The sequence below is a fragment of the Oncorhynchus clarkii genome, chromosome 18 (genome assembly GCF_045791955.1).
Source record: "Oncorhynchus clarkii lewisi isolate Uvic-CL-2024 chromosome 18, UVic_Ocla_1.0, whole genome shotgun sequence".
NCBI lineage: Eukaryota > Metazoa > Chordata > Actinopteri > Salmoniformes > Salmonidae > Oncorhynchus > Oncorhynchus clarkii.
Window position 1 is genome coordinate 51,098,525 of NC_092164.1, and position 23,998 is coordinate 51,122,522.

Consider the following 23,998-nt stretch of genomic DNA (forward strand, 5'->3'; position numbering starts at 1 on the left):
ATTGTGTATCTGGAACTCACCAATTGTCATACACTGATGTTCAGTTCTATTCTAATAAAATAGTAATCAACAACTTTACCATTTAGGTTGTAGTATTTAGTTCAGTAGATTATCTAGCATAACAGATAACTCTAATAGTTTCAATACATGTTTTTTTCTGACAATGTGGTGTATTACACACACTTCCCCTTTGTACTGCACTAACAATAAATAACTTTGAACTGACTTTTACGTTGTGATGTATGACAACCGATAACAACAGACCAGCCAATCAGAATCTAATATTTATTATTTATTCCTTTTACCACAGAAGTATTTTAATACAGCTATTCCAGTGACATCATCAACAGTGGTCCAGGGAAGAGGGAGGAGGGTTGCATCCATAGAAATATAATGACTAGAGTGAACAAAGCCCCTCAGACCATATAGTTAGAATTACTAGAGTGGTGGAAATAATCATTTTCACAGTTTAACCAGCATCCCAGGATCTGGTGTGGAGGCCATCTTGGATATGCTATTGGACCCAGTTTCCAGTATTATAATTAAGAAGTAAGTTGTTATACTCTTACTAAGTGGTTTAAATGAGTGTTTATCAAGTTTTAAAACAATTTACCACAGAAATAGGTAAGTTACCCCAGCCCTGAGTTATTGGAAACCAAACCCATCCTTGTTCTAATAGAGAACGATAGACAGCACTGAGACAGGTGTAAAAGACTAGCAATATCACACACAAACATCATTACACACTAATATCATATCACACACAAACGTGTCAGAAAAATAAATCATCATTATTATCATTATCATAATTCTGCTTCAGTCCTCCTATTGGTCCGCTGGTCTGAAGAGAGCCCGCCCCCTGAGGCTGAACCCCACCTTCCTGCTTCCTGGGAGAGAGGAGGAGAGGGATGAAGAGGAAGAGGAGGAGGAAGGGAGGGAGGAGGGGGAGGAAGAAGAGGAGGGAGGTGCCTGGGTTGCAGCAGGATGTAGGGACGGCTGGCGAGAGAGAAGCTCCTTGAATACAGAGTTCATCTGTTTACTGATGTCCTGAAAGAGAGAGCGAGGGGGAGGGAGAGAGCGAGGAAGGAAGAGACGTTTCAGTGTCTTAGATGTACAGTATCCAGCCACATCTACCTCAAAATTAAACATCTGCAATGCTTCAAATTGACTATTTGCACTAAATTCCTTTCAATGTATTTAATTTCAGCAGTCTCAAGGGCGAGCACCCACCGGTCTTTCAATAGATCCTCCATCTGTCTGTCTCTCTATGGCTCCTGCCCTCTGCCTCACACTGTCCAAGGTGTGCCTACGCTCCTGATTCCTGAGAGAGAGAGAGAGAGAGAGAGGGAGAGAGAGAGAGAGAGAGAGAGAGAGAGAGAGAGAGGAGAGAGCAGAGGAGGGGAGAAAGAAGAGAGGGAAAGACAGAGAGGGGAGAGAAAGGGAGGGAGTAAGATTGCTGATAGAGTGTTTTTGTTACATTACAGGTGTGTGTGAGTGTGTTAGTTTGTGTGTGTTTATGTGTGTGTGCGTGCATGCGTAGCATGCTGTACCCTGTGTTTTGACGTGTCACAGGGGAGAGGGGGTTCTTTCGGACGGGACTACCTCTGCCCTCCGCTGCCCTCTGCCGTCCAGGCAATGAAGCACTGTCACTGTTCACCCGCAGCCTGTCAAACACACATAGACCTTGCTTTACTAGTTCTTGATATATACAGGTAGACCCCCTCAAGCATTTGCATGTCTATGTGTTTATGTGTGTGTGTGTCTGTGTGTCTGTGTGTGTGTGGGTCTGTGTGTCTGTGTGTCTGTGTGTCTGTGTCTGTGTCTGTGTCTGTGTGTGTGTGTGTGTGTGTGTGTGTGTGTGTACCGGGTCGTGTTCTCAGTTTGAAGCTCTTCTGAAGCCAGGTTTCCAGTGCTTCCTCCACTGACCTCATCCCTCCTCCCTCGCTCCGCTCTGAGAAGAGAGGGAACATGGAAAGTAGGTGAAGAGAGAAGGGAACAGGGAAAAGTAGGAGAGGAGAGGGAACAGGGAAAAGTTGGAGAAGAGAGAGGGAACAGGGAAAAGTAGGAGAAGAGAGAGGGAACAGGGAAAAGTAGGAGAAGAGAGAGGGAACAGGGAAAAGTAGGAGAAGAGAGAGGGAACAGGGAAAAGTAGGAAGAGAGGGGGAACAGGGAAAAGTAGGAGAAGAGAGAGGGAACAGGGAAAAGTAGGAGAAGAGAGGGGGAACAGGGAAAAGTAGGAGAAGAGAGGGGGAACAGGGAAAAGTAGGAGAAGAGAGAGGGAACAGGGAAAAGTAGGAGAAGAGAGGGGGAACAGGGAAAAGTAGGAGAAGAGAGAGGGAACAGGGAAAAGTAGGAGAAGAGAGGGGGAACAGGGAAAAGTAGGAGAAGAGAGGGGGAACAGGGAAAGTAGGAGAGGAGAGGGGACAGGGAAAAGTAGGAGAAGAGAGAGGGAACAGGGAAAAGTTGGAGAAGAGAGGGGGAACAGGGAAAAGTAGGAGAAGAGAGGGGGAACAGGGAAAGTAGGAGAGGAGAGGGAACAGGGAAAAGTAGGAGAAGAGAGAGCGAACAGGGAAAAGTTGGAGAAGAGAGGGGGAACAGGGAAAAGTAGGAGAAGAGAGGGGGAACAGGGAAAAGTTGGAGAAGAGAGGGGGAACAGGGAAAAGTAGGAGAAGAGAGGGGGAACAGGGAAAAGTTGGAGAAGAGAGGGGGAACAGGGAAAGTAGGAGAGGAGAGGGAACAGGGAAAAGTAGGAGAGGAGAGGGGGAACAGGGAAAAGTAGGAGAAGAGAGGGGGAACAGGGAAAAGTAGGAGAGGAGAGGGAACAGGGAAAAGTAGGAGAAGAGAGGGGGACCAGGGAAAAGTAGGAGAGGAGAGGGAACAGGGAAAAGTAGGAGAAGAGAGAGGGAACAGAGAAAAGTAGGAGAAGAGAGAGGGAACAGGGAAAAGTAGGAGAAGAGAGGGGGACCAGGGAAAAGTAGGAGAGGAGAGGGAACAGGGAAAAGTAGGAGAAGAGAGAGGGAACAGAGAAAAGTAGGAGAAGAGAGAGGGAACAGGGAAAAGTAGGAGAAGAGAGGGGGAACAGGGAAAGTAGGAGAAGAGAGAGGGAACAGGGAAAAGTAGGAGAAGAGAGAGGGAACAGGGAAAAGTAGAAGAAGAGAGGGAAGAGGTATTTCTCTAGTCTCTTGTTTACATTTTACTCACCCTTCCAACACACTGATGTATTTATGCGGTATGAGACCCCTAACTCCTCCCGCTTCCCCTCTCCACCAATCAGAAGAGGCCTTGCTGTGCAGAAGGAGTGGATCCCCCTGCTTAAAGGACAGTTCAGTAGCAGACCGCGCGGTGTAATCAAACATGGCCACCGCCTCCCACTCTACAAGAAATACAAAACTTTATTGTACATTTCTGAAGAAAGAGAGAGGTGTGAGCATGTGTGTGCATGTGTTTGTGTGTTGTGGGGGTGAAAAATTAGTATTAGCATTACTTTAAATTATAGGTATGTACAATCCTGTATTCTGGTTGTGTAAATTGCTGTTTTCACCTAACTCTGTGCCTAATCCACCATCTTGTGTTCTTGCCCCCACCCTCTCTACTCTGAAACTTGCATGTTCGGAACAAGGTATCTCTGTTCTGAACAAAAGTCTCTCCTTAACCTCTAGTCTAAGAACAAACAGTTCTTAGTACTAACAAGAGAACACAGGGTACAGAATATTTGGACATCTTGTAGATAGGGGTTGGTTCGACACATTGATACAGTTGTGGTGGATTGTAGGAAATGTAGCAAGGTTGGGCTGTATAAGACAAGCCCCAACTCAGAAACATTGAGCTCTCACTTGATCCAATGTTGTGACAGCTCCCTTATTAATAAGTACAATAAAGGTTTTTTAACTAGTATAACCAGATTTGGTGATTGGTTCTTGCTCTCCTCATTTGTTAAATCAGAATATCTACCACAGTGTGTGTGTGTGTGTGTGTGTGTGTGTGTGTGTGTGTGTGTGTGTGTGTGTGTGTGTGTGTGTGTGTGTGTATATGTGCATGCTCACCATCCTCAATGTGGAATTGTTCAGTCTCCCCATCTCCCTCCTCTGTGATTGGTTCACTACAAACAGAGACGACATCAGTCTTTTTCTCTCTGTTTCACAAGTAAACAATATGGTCAGTACTGCATAAAAGCCCAGATCCGATGTGGTCGGAGGCTCCGTATGGAGGATGTGATGCAATTGCGGAGCATCCGGAGGCATATTAGAGGCCAAATTGAGCTCTGTACCGCATCACTGTGCACCTCCCAAATTTTGTAACAATGCGGAGTGCTCCGTAAGCTCCGTTTAGCTTCACATTGACATGATTGGTTGCCGGTCGGTGGGAAAGGGAGGTCCTGTATAAATACAAGCTACTTTCCTTGACAAGTTCCTTAACAACAGCTCTGTGCTGCTCCACGAAGCACAACAAGTATGAATGCCCTGACTTCTGCAGAGGCTGAATCACTGTAAATGCTGCACAGCCAATGCAGACGTCAGATTGACCATTCAGCACCTTTAAGAGATGTTTAAATGTGACAAAATGATTGTGCTTTATGGTAACTGGTTTATAAATCAGGATAGTACAGTATCTGTTAGTATCTATCTATCTCTCTCTATCTTACCAGTACTCCTGCTCCAGAGTCATGTGCTTCTCGTACACGGGCCCGGGCAGCTCTGATTGGCACGGGAAGATGACATCATACTGGAGGATCATGGTCTTGACGAGGTCATTGACCTGTGGTTGCCTAGCGACAACATCACCAGAATCCGACCCTCTCAGGAGGCTCGGCCCGAAACACACAGCCAGGTTATAGGGCTGCATCATGTTCTCATCGCTGTACTGGGACACACTACACACACACCAGACACATACACAGCCACACGCATGCACGCACACACACCCACCCACCGCCAAGTTATACAGCTGTGTAAGGGAGTTGGCTCTGTGAAGACACACACAGGACATGAATGTGCAAACTGAAACGTACTGGTTGAGAAAAGCGAAGAGGTAACGTATGACGATAAGGAGAGGTCGAGGGAAGGAGGAGACAACTGACTTTATCTGAGCTGCTTTCTCTGCCAATCCCTCGTTTTCTGAGAGAGAGAGAGAGAGAGAGAGAGAGAGAGAGAGAGAGAGAGAGAGAGAGAGAGAGAGCAGGGGAGGGAGAGAGGGAGAGAGAGAGAGAGAGAGAGAGAGCAGGGGAGGGAGGGAGAGAGAGAGAGAGAGGGAGGGAGGGAGGGAGGGAGGGAGGGAGGGAGGGAGGGAGGGAGAGGGGGGGAAGAGGGATGGAGAAAGAGAGAGAGCGAGAGAGAGACAGAGAAAAGGAGGAAGGGAGAAATAGGGAGGGAGGGAGAGGCATGATATCATACAGTACATGTGTTTAGTTACAGACACAAGTCAGTCGTGTCAGTAGTGTGCAGCATTGTGTGTGTGTGTTTGACTTACGGACACAGTCCAATAGTTCTGTGTAGTATTCATCAGGGAACAACGACGGGTCCAGTCCTCTGAAGTACAGCTTCAACACACCAGCCACCGAATCAATGTCACAGTCACTGTCTGCTAGAGGGTCCTCTCCTACAAACACACACACACACACACACACACAAACATGTTGTTGACAACTCAGCTTCCATGCACACATACACACTGCATCCCCCAAATATAATCTTTGAATGGGCATCTGATGCAACACTCCCCAGTACCTCTCTCAGACAACACCTATGTGTGCAGGCTACCTCGCTCAAAAGCGTCCCTGATGTGGTTGACCTCTCTCTGGGACCCTGGAACACGGAATATCCCCTCATGGTGCAGACCGTGAAGATTTATAAAGCGAATGCAGCTTTCAACCACCACAGGAATCTGCTGCCCTGAACTCTGAGAGAGAGAGAGAGAGAGAGAGAGAGAGAGAGAGAGAGAGAGAGAGAGAGAGAGTGAGAGTCAAACGGAAGTCAACATACACCACACACACAAACGACAGGAAAGAGTCAATAATACCTGTGTCCTAGACATTCTCCTCCTTCTTCTATACTCAGCCAAGCAGAAAGAGAGAGAGAGAGGGAAAGAGAAAGAGAAGGATTGAAGAGAAGATTATAAAAGTGAAAGAAAGCACAAGAGGGGAACAAGGCACACTCACAAGAGTAGAAGAGACACTACTGTTTAAGATCCCTCATAGGAGTAGAAGAGACACTACTGTTTAAGATCACTCACCGGAGTAGGAGAGACACTACTGTTTAAGATCACTCACCGGAGTAGGAGAGAGACTACTGTTTAAGATCACTCACCAGAGTAGGAGAGAGACTACTGTTTAAGATCACTCACCGGAGTAGGAGAGAGACTACTGTTTAAGATCACTCACCGGAGTAGGAGAGAGACTACTGTTTAAGATCACTCACCGGAGTAGGAGAGAGACTACTGTTTAAGATCACTCACCAGAGTAGGAGAGAGACTACTGTTTAAGATCACTCACCGGAGTAGGAGAGAGACTACTGTTTAAGATCATCACCAGAGTAGGAGAGAGACTACTGTTTAAGATCACTCACCGGAGTAGGAGAGAGACTACTGTTTAAGATCACTCACCAGAGTAGGAGAGAGACTACTGTTTAAGATCACTCACCGGAGTAGGAGAGAGACTACTGTTTAAGATCACTCACCGGAGTAGGAGAGAGACTACTGTTTAAGATCACTCACCGGAGTAGGAGAGAGACTACTGTTTAAGCTCTCAGAAGAGGAGAATTTAGAGAGAGAAAGAAAGTTGAGGAGAGAGAACAAAAGTGCCGAAGAGCTTTATGACACATTGTCAGTATTAGTGTTGGAGCGTGGAGATTGATTTCCTGAAGCTTCTGTCCACACACTGCATATCTCTCCTACACATGTTAGCGTTATGACATATTAGTGTGTATGTTTGTGTGTGTGTGTTACCTGTATGAAACCCAGCATATCAGAGGTGAAGAGAGTGTGGCTGTACATGGAACAGGGTCTGGACCTCCGCACACGCACTGACCTAGCACACTGCATTCTGGGAGATATACAGCATCACTCACCAGTCATACACTGATACACACACATCATGCTTTTCAACAGTAAAAGTGTAGTGTTGTTTTTGCTACAGTCTTGGATTTGTTGCTGCGTTGAAGATTATACTCTCTCTTTCTCTCTTTCATCTCTTTTTCTTTCTCTCTCGTCTTTCTTTTTCTCTCTCATTTCTCTCTCTCCATGTCTCTCTCCCCTTCTCTCTCTCAGAGAAATAACAGGAATGTTTACCTGGAGGGGTCGCTATCAACGGCCTTAGCTGGAAAACAAACAGATATTTGAAGATAGAGGGGGTGAGGGAGGGGGGCGAGAGAGGAAGAATGGGAGAGGGAGAAGGAAGAAGGAGAGCGAGAGAGTTAGGAATAGTGCAAGATTAGTTGTGTAGTAGTTGTGTGGTATTACAGTAGTAGAAGTATAGCAGTAGTACAGTTGTAGTATATAGTATTAGTATAGTAGTACAGTAGTGGTGCAGTAGTAGTATAGTATTAGTAAAGTAGTAGAATAGTAGTAGTACAGTAGTAGTGCAGTAGTAGTATAGTCGAAGTACCTTTCTGTATGGCCTCCTGCAGCAGGTCATGTTTAGCCTGTAGTTTGGAGATCAGGGAGCTTCCAATCAGATACTCCTTAACTTTCTGACAAACGACAGAAACAGAGATACACACTTTAACCTTTGCAGCTTTAGCTTGTTTACACAGCTTCAGCTCAGTTGGCTAACACAGTCTTGTGTTTTTCAGATGTCCCGGGTTTTAAACCTAGATGGTCACAGAAGCACTATAAGGAGACGCAATCCATCCCCTGATCAATGGGATGTCCTCACCGTAAAGTAGAATGTCTCTGTTTCCTGCTGATTGGCTCTCCGCTTGGCAAGGGCTAGCTTGGAGGCAGAGGCGGTTCCCATGGGGTCGTGTGATAGGCTGATGGGCAGGTCAGGGGGGGGGTTACTGTCACTGTCACACATATTGTCCAATAGCGCGGAGAGGGTGGCTTTCAGTGTCTTACTGACCTGGCAAATAGATACATACAATATATAGAAAATGGATCAATCGATTGATCGATGGTTCGATAAATCAATGGATAGATTAAGAATAGAGCGAAAACCTCACCTCCTCTGTTTCCAAGGTTTCGGTGGAGAGGCGGGACTGGAGCTGTTGGAACCTGGTCTCTAACTCATACCTCACCTGGCTCTCCGCACTCACCTCGCCCACCTGGAACACATTAGGGATGTGTATAGTATAACAGGTGTACTGGTGTGTGAACCAACAGCACTTCCTGTGGGATCTCAACATATCATGTTCAGTGTGTCACAGAATATACAGGACACATATTGGCCTCGTCAACAGCCATCTTTGCACTCCATAATTCTGATAAAATGTGTCACGGTCATCCTCCAATGATGGATGACCATGAATGTGTGTGTACCTGGTCTCCCTCATGAGGATGGTAACTGAAGCGGAAGGGCAGACAAAATGCTGTGTCGTGGTTCTGTAGGAGAGCGTCTCTGTCTCCGCCCTGATCCAGTGATGTCACTTCCTGTTCCAGCTGCTTCAGCCCGGCCTCCTCAGCCTTCAGGACACGCCCCCTGCTGGCTAGGTAGGACTTCATCACTCGCTCCAAGGAGAGATGGAACCCCAGGTCAGTACACTGAGAGGTAGAGAGTGTGAGAGAGAGAGAGAGAGAGAGAGAGAGAGAGAGAGAGAGAGAGAGAGAGAGAGAGAGAGAGAGAGAGAGATTAATACTTAGTTTGTCAGTTAAACATTTTATAATATAAGATTGCGTAACAGACACACACAAAGGCACCAGCGCGCACAAAAACACGCACACACACACACACACACACACACACACACACACACACACACACACACACACACACACACACACACACACACACACACACACACACAGTGACTCACGTCTATGAGTGTGCTGAGATCCTGTAGATAGTACTTGTTCATAGTTGCGTTGGCAGCTGCCAGATTCAGCAGATAGTCATTACGAGCCTTAGTGCACTTCAGCTGGGTCTCCTGCACTCTGCCATGTCTCTATGGAGAGCACACACACACAATTTGGTTAAAAGAATAGCTAATGACAACGAAGGTCCGTTGATTCATACTGCCTTTGGTACAGGCTCAGGCCAGGGGTTAGAGGTTAGGGTTTAGGGTCAAGGGGTTTGACACTAGCTGTAGTTGGTTTGATTTGGCACTACAGAAGTAGCTCACATTATTGTTCCGTTGTGTGTGGTTTTCATGTGGCACAGGATGTCTGACTCAAAACTCTACAAAACTGTCTGTATCCTGTGCCACATAAAAACCACACACATCTCAACAACAACCTTGGCCACCCTCCAGGCTGACTTCATTGCAGACGTTGCATTGGATTAACAAATGGTTATGTGCCACATCATGGACTGTGCAGTCGGGCATCAGATTGTTATATCATACGATGTGGTTAGCTGTTATAGTAAATACATTGTGAGATCTGGCAGTGTAGTCAGACGCGACCTTTACCTTTTCCATCATTTTCTCCATCTTCTTCACAGAGCTCCGCCGCTGGCCTCCTGATTGGGTTATCCCCAGTTCAGCTGACTTCCCTGTCTGTCTCTCCTCCAATCGTGTGGCTTCCTTTAGTTTCCCCTCCGCTGTCAGACTCTCTGTATGGTACTGGTGGTATGTCCTCAGAGCCTATACACACACACACACACACACACACACACACACACACACACACACACACACACACACACACACACACACACACACACACACACACACACACACACACACACACACACACACACACACACACACACACACACACACACACTAGTGATACAATCTTCATCTTTTTACTTTTGTCCACATCGTTAGTGACTGAGGTATGTTCGTACCGTCTGCAGTTCAGTGGTGACCTTCAGTAGCTCATCTTGCATCTGAACTCCCACCTCCTTACTCTGATCAGAGACATATCAGTCATCAGACAGTGTAACACGCTATCACATTTTCACTTTTAGATTTTGGAGTTGTGTAGATCAGTGAAAAATACGTATCATTTTATGTACAGACGATCTTGACTGGAAGCCAAAGGAAGTGGGTCGATCATTTGTTCAGGTACCGTAAATATGAATGTGTGTTTACCCGTTTTGCCAGACGGTGTGTGTCCTCTGAGCAGTGTGTGAGTCGCTGTGTGAGTGTGTGTGAGCAGGAGTCACTCAGCGCTGCATGTTCTCTGCTCTCTGCACGTGTCTGAGTCAACAAAACTGACCAACACTGAGACACTGATTGACCACTCTGCTCCTTCCTACAGGGAGGGAGGGGGAGGAGGGGGTAGAGGAGAGAAAGACAGAGGGGGAAAGATAGATAGGGAGAGACAGAGGGGGAGAGACAGGGGGGGAGAGACAGGGTGAGGACAGAGAGGGCAAGACTTAAACCAATTTACGTAATATTATCATTGAGTTCCCTATACTAACATTCCACCAATAATAATGTCTGCCAGTCAGTATAAACAGATCAAGCAATAAAAGCAAAATAAACAATGCAGAATGTTTTTTTACACACACACACACACACACACACACACACACACACACACACACACACACACACCTCTTGGTCTTTAGGGTGAACCTCTCTGTAAGTTTGTCGAGGGCACGGGCATACTCCGCCTCAATGTCACCACGACGACGGAAGAACTCGGACAGGTCAGACAGCTGTTGACCTTTGACCTCCACCTGACCGTCCAGAACCTTCATTTGGTCACACAGCTGGGCCCGCAGGTCTACACACACACACATACAGACACACGCACACACACAGATACACACAGACACACGTACGAAGTTCACAACAGAGGCGATCACGAACAGATCTGATCAAAAAACATAATTATTAATGGGCCGTCATTGTAAATAAGAATTTGTTCTTAACTGACTTGCCTTAAATAAAGGTTACATTAAAAATGTCAATGTACGTTGAAAACACTCTAACGCCTCAAACCACTCAGGCCACAGCTAAGTGCATTGTTAGATGCCTTTTTGCCATCCCGAGTCAATATATACATAGAAGAGCTCAGCTAAACATAGAATCACATGGTTTATCCATCTCTCTGACCTCATGGTTTAACCATCTCTCTGACCTCATGGTTTATCCATCTCTCTGACCTCATGGTTTATCCATCTCTCTGACCTCATGGTTTAACCATCTCTCTGACCTCATGGTTTAACCATCTCTCTGACCTCATGGTTTATCCATCTCTCTGACCTCATGGTTTAACCATCTCTCTGACCTCATGGTTTAACCATCTCTCTGACCTCATGGTTTATCCATCTCTCTGACCTCATGGTTTAACCATCTCTCTGACCTCATGGTTTATCCATCTCTCTGACCTCATGGTTTATCCATCTCTCTGACCTCATGGTTTATCCATCTCTCTGACCTCATGGTTTATCCATCTCTCTGACCTCATGGTTTATCCATCTCTCTGACCTCATGGTTTATCCATCTCTCTGACCTCATGGTTTATCCATCTCTCTGACCTCATCGTTTATCCATCTCTCTGACCTCAAGGTTTATCCATCTCTCTGACCTCATGGTTTATCCATCTCTCTGACCTCATGGTTTATCCATCTCTCTGACCTCAAGGTTTATCCATCTCTCTGACCTCATGGTTTATCCATCTCTCTGACCTCATGGTTTATCTATCTCTCTGACCTCATGGTTTATCCATCTCTCTGACCTCATGGTTTATCCATCTCTCTGACCTATCCATCTCTCTGACCTCATGGTTTATCCATCTCTCTGACCTCAAGGTTTATCCATCTCTCTGACCTCATGGTTTATCCATCTCTCTGACCTCATGGTTTATCCATCTCTCTGACCTCATGGTTTATCCATCTCTCTGACCTCAGAACAAAGGTGACTACAAATGCAAAGGTACCAATGTCTATTCAATTGATACAAACAAGCTACATATCAAAATAAGCTTCAAACGAAAACTGAGGTGACTGCATTATAATGTAAACAGTAGGCTATAGGCCTATTTCAATCATATTGAAATACAGTGCCTTGCAAAAGTATTCATCCCCCTTGGCATTTTTCCTATTTTGTTGCATTGCAACCTGTAATTTAAATAGATTTTTATTTGGATTTCATGCAATGGATTTACACAAAATAGTCCAAATTGGTGAAGTGAAATGAAAAAAATGACTTGTCTCAAAACATTAAAAAAAATACAATCTGAAAAGTGGTGCATGTATATGTATTCACCCCCTTGCTATGAAGCCCCTAAATAAGATCTGGTGCAACCAATTACCTTCAGAAGTCACATAATTTGTTAAATAAAGTATACCTGTAAGCAATCTAAGTGTCACATGATCTTCATATGATCTCAGTATATATACACCTGCTCTGAAAGGCCCCAGAGTCTGAAACACCACTTAGCAAGGGGCACCACTAAGCAAGCGGCACCATGAAGACCAAGGAGCTCTCCAAACAGGTCAGGGACAAAGTTGTGGAGAAGTACAGATCAGGGTTGGGTTACAAAAAATATCAGAAACTTTGAACATCCCACGGAGCACCATTAAATCTATTATTTAAAAAATTAAAGGATATGGCATCACAACAAACCTACCAAGAGAGGGCCGCCCACCAAAACTCACGGACCAGGCAAGGAGGGCATTAATCAGAGAGGCAACAAAGAGATCAAAGATAACCCTGAAGGAGCTGCAAAGCTCCACTGCGGAGTATCTGTAGTATCTGTCCATAGGACCACTTTAAGCCATACACTCCACAGAGCTGGGCTTTACGGAAGATTGGCCAGAAAAAAAGCCATTACTTAAAGAAAAAAATAAGAAAAAACGTTTGGTGTTCGCCAAAAGGCATGTGGGAGACTCCCCAAACATATGGAAGAAGGTACTCTGGTCAGATGAGACTAACATTTAGCTTTTTGGCCATCAAGGAAAATGCTACGTCTGGTGCAAACCAAACACCTCTCATTAACCTGATTCCCACAGTGAAGCATGGTGGTGGCAGCATCATGCTGTGGGGTTGTTTTTCACCGCCAGGGACTGGGAAACTGGTCAGAATTGAAGGAATGGTGGATGGCGCTAAATAAAGGGAAATTCTTGAGGGAAAACTGTTTGTCTTCCAGAGATTTGAGACTGGTACGGAGGTTCACCTTCCAGCAGGACAATGACCCTAAGCTTACCGCTAAAGCAACACTTGAGTGGTTTAAGGGGAAACATTTAAATGTCTTGGAATGGCCTAGCCAAAGCCCAGACCTCAATCCAACTGAGAATCTGTGGTATGACTTAAAGATTGCTGTACACCAGGGGAACCAATCCAAGTTGAAGGAGCTGGAGCAGTTTTGCCTTGAATAATGGCTAGATGTGCCAAGAGACTTGCAGCTGTATTCGCTGCAAAGGGTGGCTCTACAAAGGATTGACTTTGGTGGGGTGACTAGTTATGCACGCTTAAGTTTTCAATTTTTTTGTCTTATTTCTTGTTTGTTTCACAATAAAAAAATATTTTTCATCTTCAAAGTGCTAGGCATGTTGTCTAAATCAAATGATTCTAACCCCCCAAAAAAATCAATTTTAATTACAGGTTTGAAAAAATTGAAAAATTATCGGCCTACATCGAATCTCCCATTCCTTTCAAAAATGTTAGAAAAAGCTGTTGCACTGCAACTCACTGCCTTCCTGAAGACAAATAATGCATATAAAACACTTCAGTCTGGTTTTAGACCACATCATAGTACTGAGACTGTACTCGTGAAGGTGGTAAATGACCTTTTAATGGCGTCAGACCAAGGCTTTGCATCTGTCCTCGTGCTCCTAGACCTTAGTGCCGCCTTTAACACCATCGATCACCACATTCTTTTGGAGAGATTGGAAACCCTAATTGGTCTACACGGACAAGTTCTGGCCTGGTTTAGATCTTATCTGTCAGAAAGATATCAGTTTGTCTCTGTGGATGGTTTGTCCTCTGACAAATCAATTGATCACTATATCTCTTGGTCATTCGGAAACACAATGTCAACTTTCACTGCTATGCGGACGACACACAGCTGTACATTTCGATGAAACATGGGGAAGCCCCAAAATTGCCTGCCCTGGAAGCCTGTGTTTCAGACATAAGGAAGAGGATGGTGGCAAATGTTTTACTTTTAAACTTGGACCAAGCAGAGATGCTAGTTCTGAGTCCCAAGAAACAAAGAGATCTGCTGTTGGATCTGAAAATGTATCTTAATGGTTGTACAGTTGTCTCAAATAAAACTGTGAAGGACCTCGGTGTTACTCTGGACCCTGATCTCCCTTTTGAGGAACGTATCAAGAATATTTTTTACATCTTCGTAACGTTGCAAAAATCTTCAACCTTTTGTCCAAAAATTATGCAGAAAAGCTAATCCATGCTTTTGTCACTTCTAGATTAGACTACCAGAATGTTCTACTCTCTGGTTAACCGGATAAAGCACTAAATAAACTTCAGTTAATGCTAAATACGGCTGCTAGAATCTTCACTAGAACCCCAAATTATCATATTCCTGTTAAGGCTAGAGCTGATTTCAAGGTTTTACTGCTCAATTTTTATGGAATGGTCTGCCGATCCAAGTGAGAGACACAGACTCGGTCTCGAACTTTGTCTTTATTGAAGACTCATCTCTTCAGTAGGTCCTATTATTGAGTGTAGTCTGGCCTAGGGGTGCGAACGGCAAGGCACTGGAGTGACGAACCGCCCTTGCTGTCTCTGCCTGGCCGGCTCCCCTCTCTCCACTGGGATCTCTGCCTCTGACCCCATTACGGGGGTTGAGTCACTGGCTTACTTGTGCTCTTCCATGCTGTCCCTAGGAGGGGTGCGTCATGTCGTGCCAGGCTTTTTTTACTATACATGACTTGAGTGGGTTCAGTCACTGATGTGATTTTCCTGTCCAATTTTGCGCCCACTCGGGCTTGTGCAGTGGAGGAGATCTTCGTGGGCTATACTCAGCCTTGTCTCAGGGTAGTAAGTTGGTGGTCTGTTAATATCCCTCTAGTGTTGAGGGGGCTGTGCTTTGGAAAGTAGGTGGGGTTATATCCTGCCTGGTTGGCCCTGTCCGGGGGTATAGGTCGGACAGGGCCACAGTGTCCCCTGACCCCCCCTATCTCAGCCTCCAGTATCTATGCTGCGATAGTCTATGTGTCGGGGGGCTAGGGTCAATCTGTCCAATCCAGTGAAATTCTCCTGTCTTATCTGGTGTTCTGTGTGAAGTATGCTCCCTCTAATTGTCCCATCTCTCTCTCTCTCGAAGGACCTAAGGCCTAGGATCATGCTTTAGGACTACCTGGCCTAATGACTCCCGATTGTCCCCAGTCCACCTGGTTGTGGTGCTGATCCAGTTTCTGCTGTTTTGCTTGTGGCTATGGAACCCTGACCTGTTCACCAGATGTTCTACCTTGTCCAGGACCTGCTGTTTTCAACCCTCTCTCTCTTGTTCTCCATCTCTCTCTCTCTCTCTCTGTACCTCATCTGCTCTCTTGACCACTGAATACTCAGCTATGAAAATCCAACTGACATTTACTCCTGAGGTGCTGACCTATTGCACCCTCTACAACCACTGTGATTATTATTTGACTGCTGGTCATCTATGAATGTTTGAAAATCTTGAAGAATAATCTGGCGTTAATGGCCATCTACTCTTATAATCTCCACCTGGCACAGCCAGAGGACTGGCCACTCCTCATAGCCTGGTTCCTCACTAGGTTTCTTCGAAGTCACCGTGTTTCTACATCTGCATTGCTTGCTGTTGGGGTTTTAGGCTGGGTTTCTGTATAAGCACTTTGTGTCATGTTCCTGCTCCTCCCCTCCGGCATCACCAAAATAATAACCACCGGTCCTGGGAATCATCATTGCGCACACCTGGCACTCATCATTACGCTCACCTGGCACTCATCATTATGATTCACACCTGGACCTCATTACCTCCCCTTCATAGGTCCCTTCCTTTTGTTCATTGCTCAGTTGGTCTTGCACCTGTGTTCATGTTACCGCGCTTCTGTTACGCTGACTTGTTTTATGTTTGTTGTTTTCATTAAACGTTTTACCTGCACCTGCTTCTTGACTCACGGCGTCGTCATTACACTTTGACATCTGCTGATTTAAAAAGGGTTTCATGAATACATTTGATAGCCTAACATGTGCCAAATCTGATTTAGTGTATTTTTATTGGGTAAGCATTACAATAAGCTGCCTCAATATTTGCAGCCGCAGGTGGTAATATCTATCTAGGAGTTCTGAAATAATTCTTATGTTATGGAAAGATTTGAATGGAGAAAGCTGATCCGAGAACAGCGCTCTTTTTCTTTCGTTCCTTTGGTTCTCTGTGTGGTGTTTTGGGAAACGCATGTTACTGTTGTAGGAAAGATGGATTGTTACAACACTTGTTAAAACATCCATCACTACTTTAAGTCATACCACAGGCCCTGGTACCTTTATACACATGGTTTGGGAATGCTCTTAGGTGTCTATATTCTGGAATGAAGTAGCATCAAACTTGTCCACTGTGTTAAATATTCCTGCATCTCCTTTTATTTGACTTTTTAAATGTTTTTCTGTACTTCATTTATCTTTGTCAGATGCACATTCTTCCATTCTGACCAATTGGAATCTATGCTTCAAGATTGTTTTGATCACACGGACATGGAAATGTTCCAGGTTGCCTCTGAGAATAGTATCAATGTACACTGAGTAAACAAAACATTAAGAACACCTGCTCTTTCCATGACATAGACTGACCAGGTGAAGGCTATGATCCATTATTGATGTCACTTGTTAAATCCACTTCAGTCAGTGTAGATGAAGAGACTGGTTAAAGAAGGAGTTTAAAACCTTGAGACAATTGAGACATGGATTGTGTATGTGTGCCTTTGAGGGTGAATGGGCAAGACATGGTATGGTAGCAGGTGCTAGGTTTCAAGAACTGCAAGGCTGCTGGGTTTTTCAAACAACAGTTTCCTGTGTGTATCAAGAATGGTCCACCACCCAAAGGACATCCAGCCAACTTGACACAACAGTGGGAAGCATTGGAGTCAACATGGGCCAGCATCCCTTTGTAATGCTTTTGACACCTTGTAGAGTCCATTCCCTGACGAATTGAGGGCAAAAGAGAAGGGGGGTGTGACTCAATATTAGGAAGATGCTCCTAATGTTTTGTATATTCAGTGTATACACTGACTGTGACTGGGTTAATCAGGGAATGCATAGAACACCACATTTAACCATAGCAAGGTGACTGGGTTAATCAGGGAATGCATAGAACACCACATTTAACCATAGCAAGGTGACTGGGAAAATGGACTTGCACAAGCAGACCAGCTACGACCTCTGTAAGGCAATCAAAGAGGCAAAACGAGAGTACAGGGACAAAGGGGAGTTGCAATTCGATGGTTCAGACATGAGACCTATGTGACAGGGACTCCAGACAATCACGGATTACAAAGGGAAAGCCAGCCACATCGCGGACACCAACGCCTTGCTCCTGGACGAGCTAAACACCTTCTCCGCCCGCTTCGAGGAAAACAAAATCGAGCCACCGACACGGGCCTCCAGCGGTCATGAGGACTTAGTCACCGTTCTAGTTTACCTCCACCCGGTACCCTGCTCTGAACCTAGTCACCGTTCTAGTTTACCTCCACCCGGTACCCTGCCCTGAACCTTAGTCACCGTTCTAGTTTACCTCCACCCGGTACCCTGCCCTGAACCTAGTCACCGTTCTAGTTTACCTCCACCCGGTACCCTGCCCTTAACCTTATTAACCGTTCTAGCTGACCTCCACCCGGTACCCTGCCCTGAACCTTAGTCACTGTTCTAGCTGACCTCCACCCGGTACCCTGCCATGAACCTTAGTCACTGTTCTAGCTGACCTCCACCCGGTACCCTGCCCTGAACCTTAGTCACTGTTCTAGCTGACCTCCACCCGGAACCCATCCCTGAACCTTAGTTACTGTTCTAGCTGACCTCCACCCAGTACCCTGCACTGAACCTTAGTCACTGTTCTAGCTGACCTCCACCCAGTACCCTGCCCTGAACCTTAGTCACTGTTCTAGCTGACCTCCACCCAGTACCCTGTCCTAAACCTAGTCACTGTTCTAGCTGACCTCCACCCAGTACCCTGCCTTGAACCTTAGTCACTGTTCTAGTTGACCTCCACCCAGTACCCTGCCCTGAACCTTAGTCACTGTTCTAGCTGACCTCCACCCGGTACCCTGCCCTAAACCTTAGTCACTGTTCTAGCTGACCTCCACCCGGTACCCTGCCCTGAACCTTAGTCACTGTTCTAGCTGACCTCCACCCGGTAACCTGCCCTGAACCTTAGTTACTGTTCTAGCTGACCTCCACCCAGTACCCTGCCCTGAACTTTAGTCACTGTTCTAGCTGACCTCCACCCAGTACCCTGCCCTGAACCTTAGTCACTGTTCTAGCTGACCTCCACCCAGTACCCTGCCCTGAACTTTAGTCACTGTTCTAGCTGACCTCCACCCAGTACCCTGCCCTGAACCTTAGTCACTGTTCTAGCTGACCTCCACCCAGTACCCTGCCCTGAACCTTAGTCATTGTTCTAGCTGACCTCCACCCAGTACCCTGCCCTGAACCTTAGTCACTGTTCTAGCTGACCTCCACCCAGTACCCTGCCCTGAACCTTAGTTACTATTCTAGCTGACCTCCACCCAGTACCCTGCCCTGAACCTTAGTCACTGTTCTAACTGACCTCCACCCAGTACCCTGCCCTGAACCTTAGTCACTGTTCTAGCTGACCTCCACCCAGTACACTGCCCTTAACCTTAGTTACTGTTCTAGCTGACCTCCACCCAGTACCCTGCACTGAACCTTAGTCACTGTTCTAGCTGACCTCCACCCAGTACCCTGCCCTTAACCTTAGTCACTGTTCTAGCTGAACTCCACCCGGTACCCTGCCCTGAACCTTAGTCACTGTTCTAGCTGACCTCCACCCAGTACCCTGCCCTGAACCTTAGTCACTGTTCTAGCTGACCTCCACCCAGTACCCTGCCCTGAACCTTAGTCACTGTTCTAGCTGACCTCCACCCAGTACACTGCCCTTAACCTTAGTTACTGTTCTAGCTGACCTCCACCCAGTACCCTGCACTGAACCTTAGTCACTGTTCTAGCTGACCTCCACCCAGTACCCTGCCCTTAACCTTAGTCACTGTTCTAGCTGAACTCCACCCGGTACCCTGCCCTGAACCTTAGTCACTGTTCTAGCTGACCTCCACCCAGTACCCTGCCCTGAACCTTAGTCACTGTTCTAGCTGACCTCCACCCAGTACCCTGCCCTTAACCTTAGTCACTGTTCTAGCTGGCTTCCATCTGGTATTCTACCCTGCTGCACCTAAGAGACTGCTGCCCTATGTACATAGACATGGAACACTGGTCACTTTAATAATGTTTACATATTGTTTCACCCACTTTATATGTATAACTGTATTCTAGTCATGGCTCAGCCTATGTAACTTTTTTTTTTGTATTTTGCTGGATTATGTGTGTAATAATTGTTTTATTGCTAGGTCTTGCACTGTTCGCTGAACCTGTCATAACATCTGCTAATCTGTGTACACAACCAATACACTTTGATCTGATTTGTTGCTGGCCTAAAGGCTGCCAAGAAAATGATTGTAGTACGATGGAAGCCTCAACACTCACTCTTTATCCATCAATGTATACTCACTTTTTTGGTGTACAAAACATTAGGAAGACAAAGGAGAGGAGACAGCCCATTACAACATTGTTGCCCAGAGACCCATAAAAGAATGCACAATTTGTTGTATCTTGAGACGAATGGGGTATGGCAGCTGATGACCTTACAGTGTTCTACTTATTTCAGCAAAAAACATGAAACTGTAGTTGCAGTGGGCTAAGGAATGAAAACACTGGACACTGGAGAATTGGGAAAACATTGCCTGGTCTGATGAATCCCGGTTCCTGCTGTTTCACACTGATCGGAGTACCACGGTATGGAGAAAACCACACGAGTACGTGCATCCATCATGCCATGTCAACATTGCAGGCTGGTGATGGTGGTGTGATGGTGTGGAGTGTGTTTTTATGCCACACATTGGGCCCCTTGATAAAAGTGGAGCAATGTTTGAATGCCACAGGATAGCTGAACATCATTGCCAATCAGGTGCATCCCTTCATCGCAGCAGTGTATCCATATGTAAAGACATTGTTTTCAGCAGAATAATGCCCCATGCCACAAGGCTAGGATTGCCCAGGAATGGTTCCACAAACATGACAGTGAATTCAGCTTCCTGCAGTGGGCTGCCCAGCGCCAGATCTCAATCCAATTGAGGATCTGAGGGATGAGATGGAACAAGCTATTTTCGCAGTAGAGATCCACGACCAGCCAACTCGACACAACTGTGGGAAGCATTGGAGTCAGCATAGGCCAGCATCACTGTGGAATGTTTTTGACACCTTGTAGAGTCCATGCCCCAACAAATTGAGGCTGTTCTGAGAGCAAAAGGAGGTGTAACGCAATATTAGGAAGGGGTTCCTAATATTTTGTACAGTCAGTGTCTGGTGCGTTCACGGAGCTACAGAAAGTACTTTGAATGTGCTGCTTTAAGTTTTTCTCTTTTCTTTTCTGGTCAATGTGTGTTGATTTAATTTGATCCCTAAAGTCCTCGGGTGGGCTGGGATGGGGGAGGGGAGTTGTAACCTAATTGTGTTTGTATGTATTCATGTTTGCTGACAGTTATTATTACTAAATAAAAAACATTTGATCACAAAAGAAGTTCACAGAGTACATGCATGAACACACACACAAACACACGTGTACACACATACACACATGTATGAACTCACATGAACATACACACGACAACACAAGTTAGACAGTACATGCAGTATACTGTATGTATGAACACACACACACACACAGAAAAGTATGTGTTCTCACCTTTGATCTGGGAGTCATACTCATATAGACTCCCTCTCTGCATCCTCAGCTTTCCATGTGATGTCATCATGTCTGCCTAGTCCCTGACCTCTAACCCTGTCAATAGATCCTCCAGGTCTCCAATATGAATCTGGCTAAGCAGATGAACATGAGTGAGAGAGAGAGAGAGGGGGGGAGAGAGAGATGAATAGGGTGGAAGAGAAAGAACGATACAGAGAGAAAGAGAGAGATGAAAAGAGAGAAAGAAAAAGATAGAGAGAGAAAGACAGAGAAAGAGGAAGCGAGAGAGAGAGATAAGGAGATTTCATCTCCTTTTATCTCCTTTAGTCCTCATCTGGACTAATCGTCAAAGAGTCCTTAAATATTCAAATACAATTTATAATGCAATCACATTTTCACATATGTTCACACTGTTACAAACAACAGACATAACACACTGCCATATTGACCAGATAAATACTCTGGCAGTCTGAAAAGGTAGATTGGTTCCTTCATCCACCATAGTCCTGCGCATCCGCATCGGGAGACGATGAGTAATCTGAATAATGAAGGTTATGAAGTGCTGTAGGGTTAGGGTTCACACACAAACACACGCACACCCTGCCACATCCTGTACTGCTAACAGACAGCTTCACCTTGCCTTTTAGAACCTCTTCCATGTTGCTTCCTATTAAAACTAACTGGCTAGCACATGCTAATCCACTGATAGCTGGCTGGAACATCAGTGGATAGACTATAGATACTGTATATGATATGAAGAGTCTCAGATACGTCTGCTCCAATAGAAATCCCTGATCACGCTATTAAGTAGTGTGACACACACACACATTATGAAGCAGTGTCATGGCGGTGTTGGCTAGCTGAGCTCATGCGCAGAAACATTTGATCATGTCAAATTGCCCAACTGTGCATGTGCACACACAATATATGAAACGAATGAACACACACACACACACCTAAACACATTCATCGGCACGATTTATATGCACATCCACAAACACACCATTAAGATATATAGACAAACACACACACACACACAGACACACGGACACACTGAAAATGCTGCACTAACATTACATCATTAATAATCTAACCATCATATTCCATCCATCATACATCAGCAAACGCAGGGTCAATGCAGTCATACACACACACACACAGACACACACACACAGACACACACACACACACATGCATGCACAGTGTAATACATTAACAGTGTAATACATTAATTGTTCATACATACATACACACACACAAACTCATACACACGCCTCTGTCATAGCTATGAATAACGCAACCCATGACAGCAGTACCTCCCTGTGCAGTCCTGTGTTCTCTCGATTCTTCTTCCTCTCTTCCGCCTCTCTTCTCCTCCTCTCTCTCTCCTCTATCGCAGAGACCAGTGTGCGGATCAGACAGATTTTTCTCAGCTCAGTTCTCTCCTTTGCCTCCTCCCTCCTCCGTTTTCAAGCACATCCTCAAAACAGCCCTCCCTCAATCTCTTTTTTTCTCCTTCCCTCTATCAAAAACAGCTCTCTTATATTTCCCTATTTTTCTCCCTCTCTTTTACACACACAGCCCTCTTCTCTGTCCCCATCTCATTTTCATCCTCTCTGTCACATACATACTTAGCCCTCCTCCCTGTCTCCCTATCTCTCCCTCTCTCTCTCTCACACACACACACAGAACTCTCTCTCTCTCTCAGTGAATGTCATAACCTAAGCCACACCCCCATCCTCTCCTCTTTCCTCCTCGAGGCCTACTAGAAATACCAGATACTGTCTTCCCCTCTCAGCCTCTCTCTCTCTCCCTTTCCCTCACACCCTCCCTCCCTGTCTATATCGCCCCCTCCCTCTCCCTCCATCTCTCCTTCCCATTCTCTCGAACTCTCCCTCCCATTCTCTCGAACTCTCCCTCCATCTCCCTTTCTCTTTCTCAGCCATTAAATGTTTTTCTGACGACCTTGTATTGTTTAGCTTAATACAACCACCATCGAACAGCCCCTTGTCTCTCAACACACATGCATGCACGCACACACACACATACACTCACATACATATGTACACACAGATACACACAGTGTTGCTCACTGTCTCCTCTGCATCCTTCATCTCTGCTCAGTCACAGCGGATGTGGTGAGGAGAGAAAACGCTAGATATAACACATATTTGATACAGTTATTTTCAACATATGTAGCCAACAATGGTTAATTGGCTGATTCAGATTCTCTATTGGCCCATTGCAGAGCAATTTGGTTTCAGCATAATAAAAACAGCAGAAAAAAATATACATAGTTTGCTATACCCCCCAAAAAAACGTTATACTTATAGAGAAAATAAATATGACATTTTCAATAATAAGGTTCATTAGTGAAAAGAACAGTGGCAGCAGTATAAAAAAACAGGTCACGACATAGACGAACACTGTATAGATGTGATATGCTTTTGATTCAATTCCAGAACAATAGCATTTTTTGGCGTATTGGCACCACCTGGTGTATACTGGGGGAAACGCTAGCTATAGTGGTATCTGAGGAAACTACAAATCACTATTGCAATGTGGAGAATGTAGGTATGTGATGTCGATGACAACCCCTCAATAAAACCACAACCGAATCCCCGAGACAGTTTTTGGCAGAGGAGGCTGGTGGGGGGAGTTATTGGAGGAGGGGCTCATTATAATGACTGGAAGAGAATGAATGGAACAGAGTCAAACGTGGTTTCCTTATGTTTGATACCATTCAATTGATTAAAGTTCAGCCATTACAATGAGTTTGTCCTCCTATAGCTTCTCCCACCAGCCTCCTCTGGTTTGTGATATGTAGTCTTGTGGATTTGACTATAGCCAGGGTAAGTTAAAGAGATTCTCTGGTACTTTTGTATACTTTTTAGCCAGTAGTTCTGAAAGCAGCACTCATGAGGCAAAAGTGTTCCCTGAAAATTGCTTACTACTACACGTCATTGCTCTCTCTCTCTCTTCGTGTGTATGATGTGCCTCT

General features: G+C 45.4%; 1 protein-coding gene across 11 annotated transcripts; it reads right to left on the bottom strand.

Moving 5' to 3' along the window:
- Window positions 1-271: 271 nt before the first annotated feature.
- On the bottom strand, window positions 272-22,685 carry LOC139373647 (Rho GTPase activating protein 4b). 11 transcript variants are annotated; one of them, XM_071114388.1, is made up of 23 exons: window positions 22,314-22,406; window positions 20,998-21,131; window positions 10,653-10,824; window positions 10,185-10,347; window positions 9,938-10,000; window positions 9,558-9,731; window positions 8,964-9,092; window positions 8,470-8,691; window positions 8,154-8,255; window positions 7,868-8,053; window positions 7,598-7,682; window positions 7,282-7,309; window positions 6,940-7,036; window positions 5,757-5,895; window positions 5,467-5,595; window positions 5,009-5,114; window positions 4,643-4,870; window positions 4,044-4,099; window positions 3,202-3,373; window positions 1,865-1,951; window positions 1,551-1,664; window positions 1,231-1,321; window positions 272-1,047 (listed from the first exon to the last, which is right to left on the bottom strand). In XM_071114388.1, exons 2-23 carry the CDS (start codon window positions 21,065-21,067, stop codon window positions 826-828), a joined length of 2,835 nt encoding a protein of 944 aa, XP_070970489.1. In that variant the 5' UTR covers window positions 21,068-21,131; window positions 22,314-22,406; the 3' UTR covers window positions 272-825. The 11 variants fall into 11 exon arrangements, 9 of the variants coding, with proteins under 9 accessions (XP_070970489.1, XP_070970490.1, XP_070970487.1 ...); XM_071114389.1 differs by lacking the exon at window positions 6,940-7,036 and adding an exon at window positions 6,016-6,043 and having other exon boundaries at window positions 274-1,047; XM_071114386.1 differs by lacking the exon at window positions 6,940-7,036 and adding an exon at window positions 6,016-6,043 and having other exon boundaries at window positions 274-1,047; window positions 4,643-5,114; window positions 20,998-21,127; window positions 22,314-22,685.
- Window positions 22,686-23,998: the final 1,313 nt, after the last annotated feature.

Bases quoted from the DNA above. Each gene is read 5' to 3' on its own strand.
- LOC139373647 (XM_071114383.1), bottom strand. From the start codon at position 21,067: ATGATGACATCACATGGAAAGCTGAGGATGCAGAGAGGGAGTCTATAT. The intron at 5,115-5,466 runs GTAAGTCAAACA...TCTCTCTCTCAG, and splicing joins AGAACTATTGGACTGTGTCC to AAAACGAGGGATTGGCAGAG. The intron at 1,952-3,201 runs GTGAGTAAAATG...CTCTCTTCTCAG, and splicing joins TACATCAGTGTGTTGGAAGG to AGCGGAGCGAGGGAGGAGGG.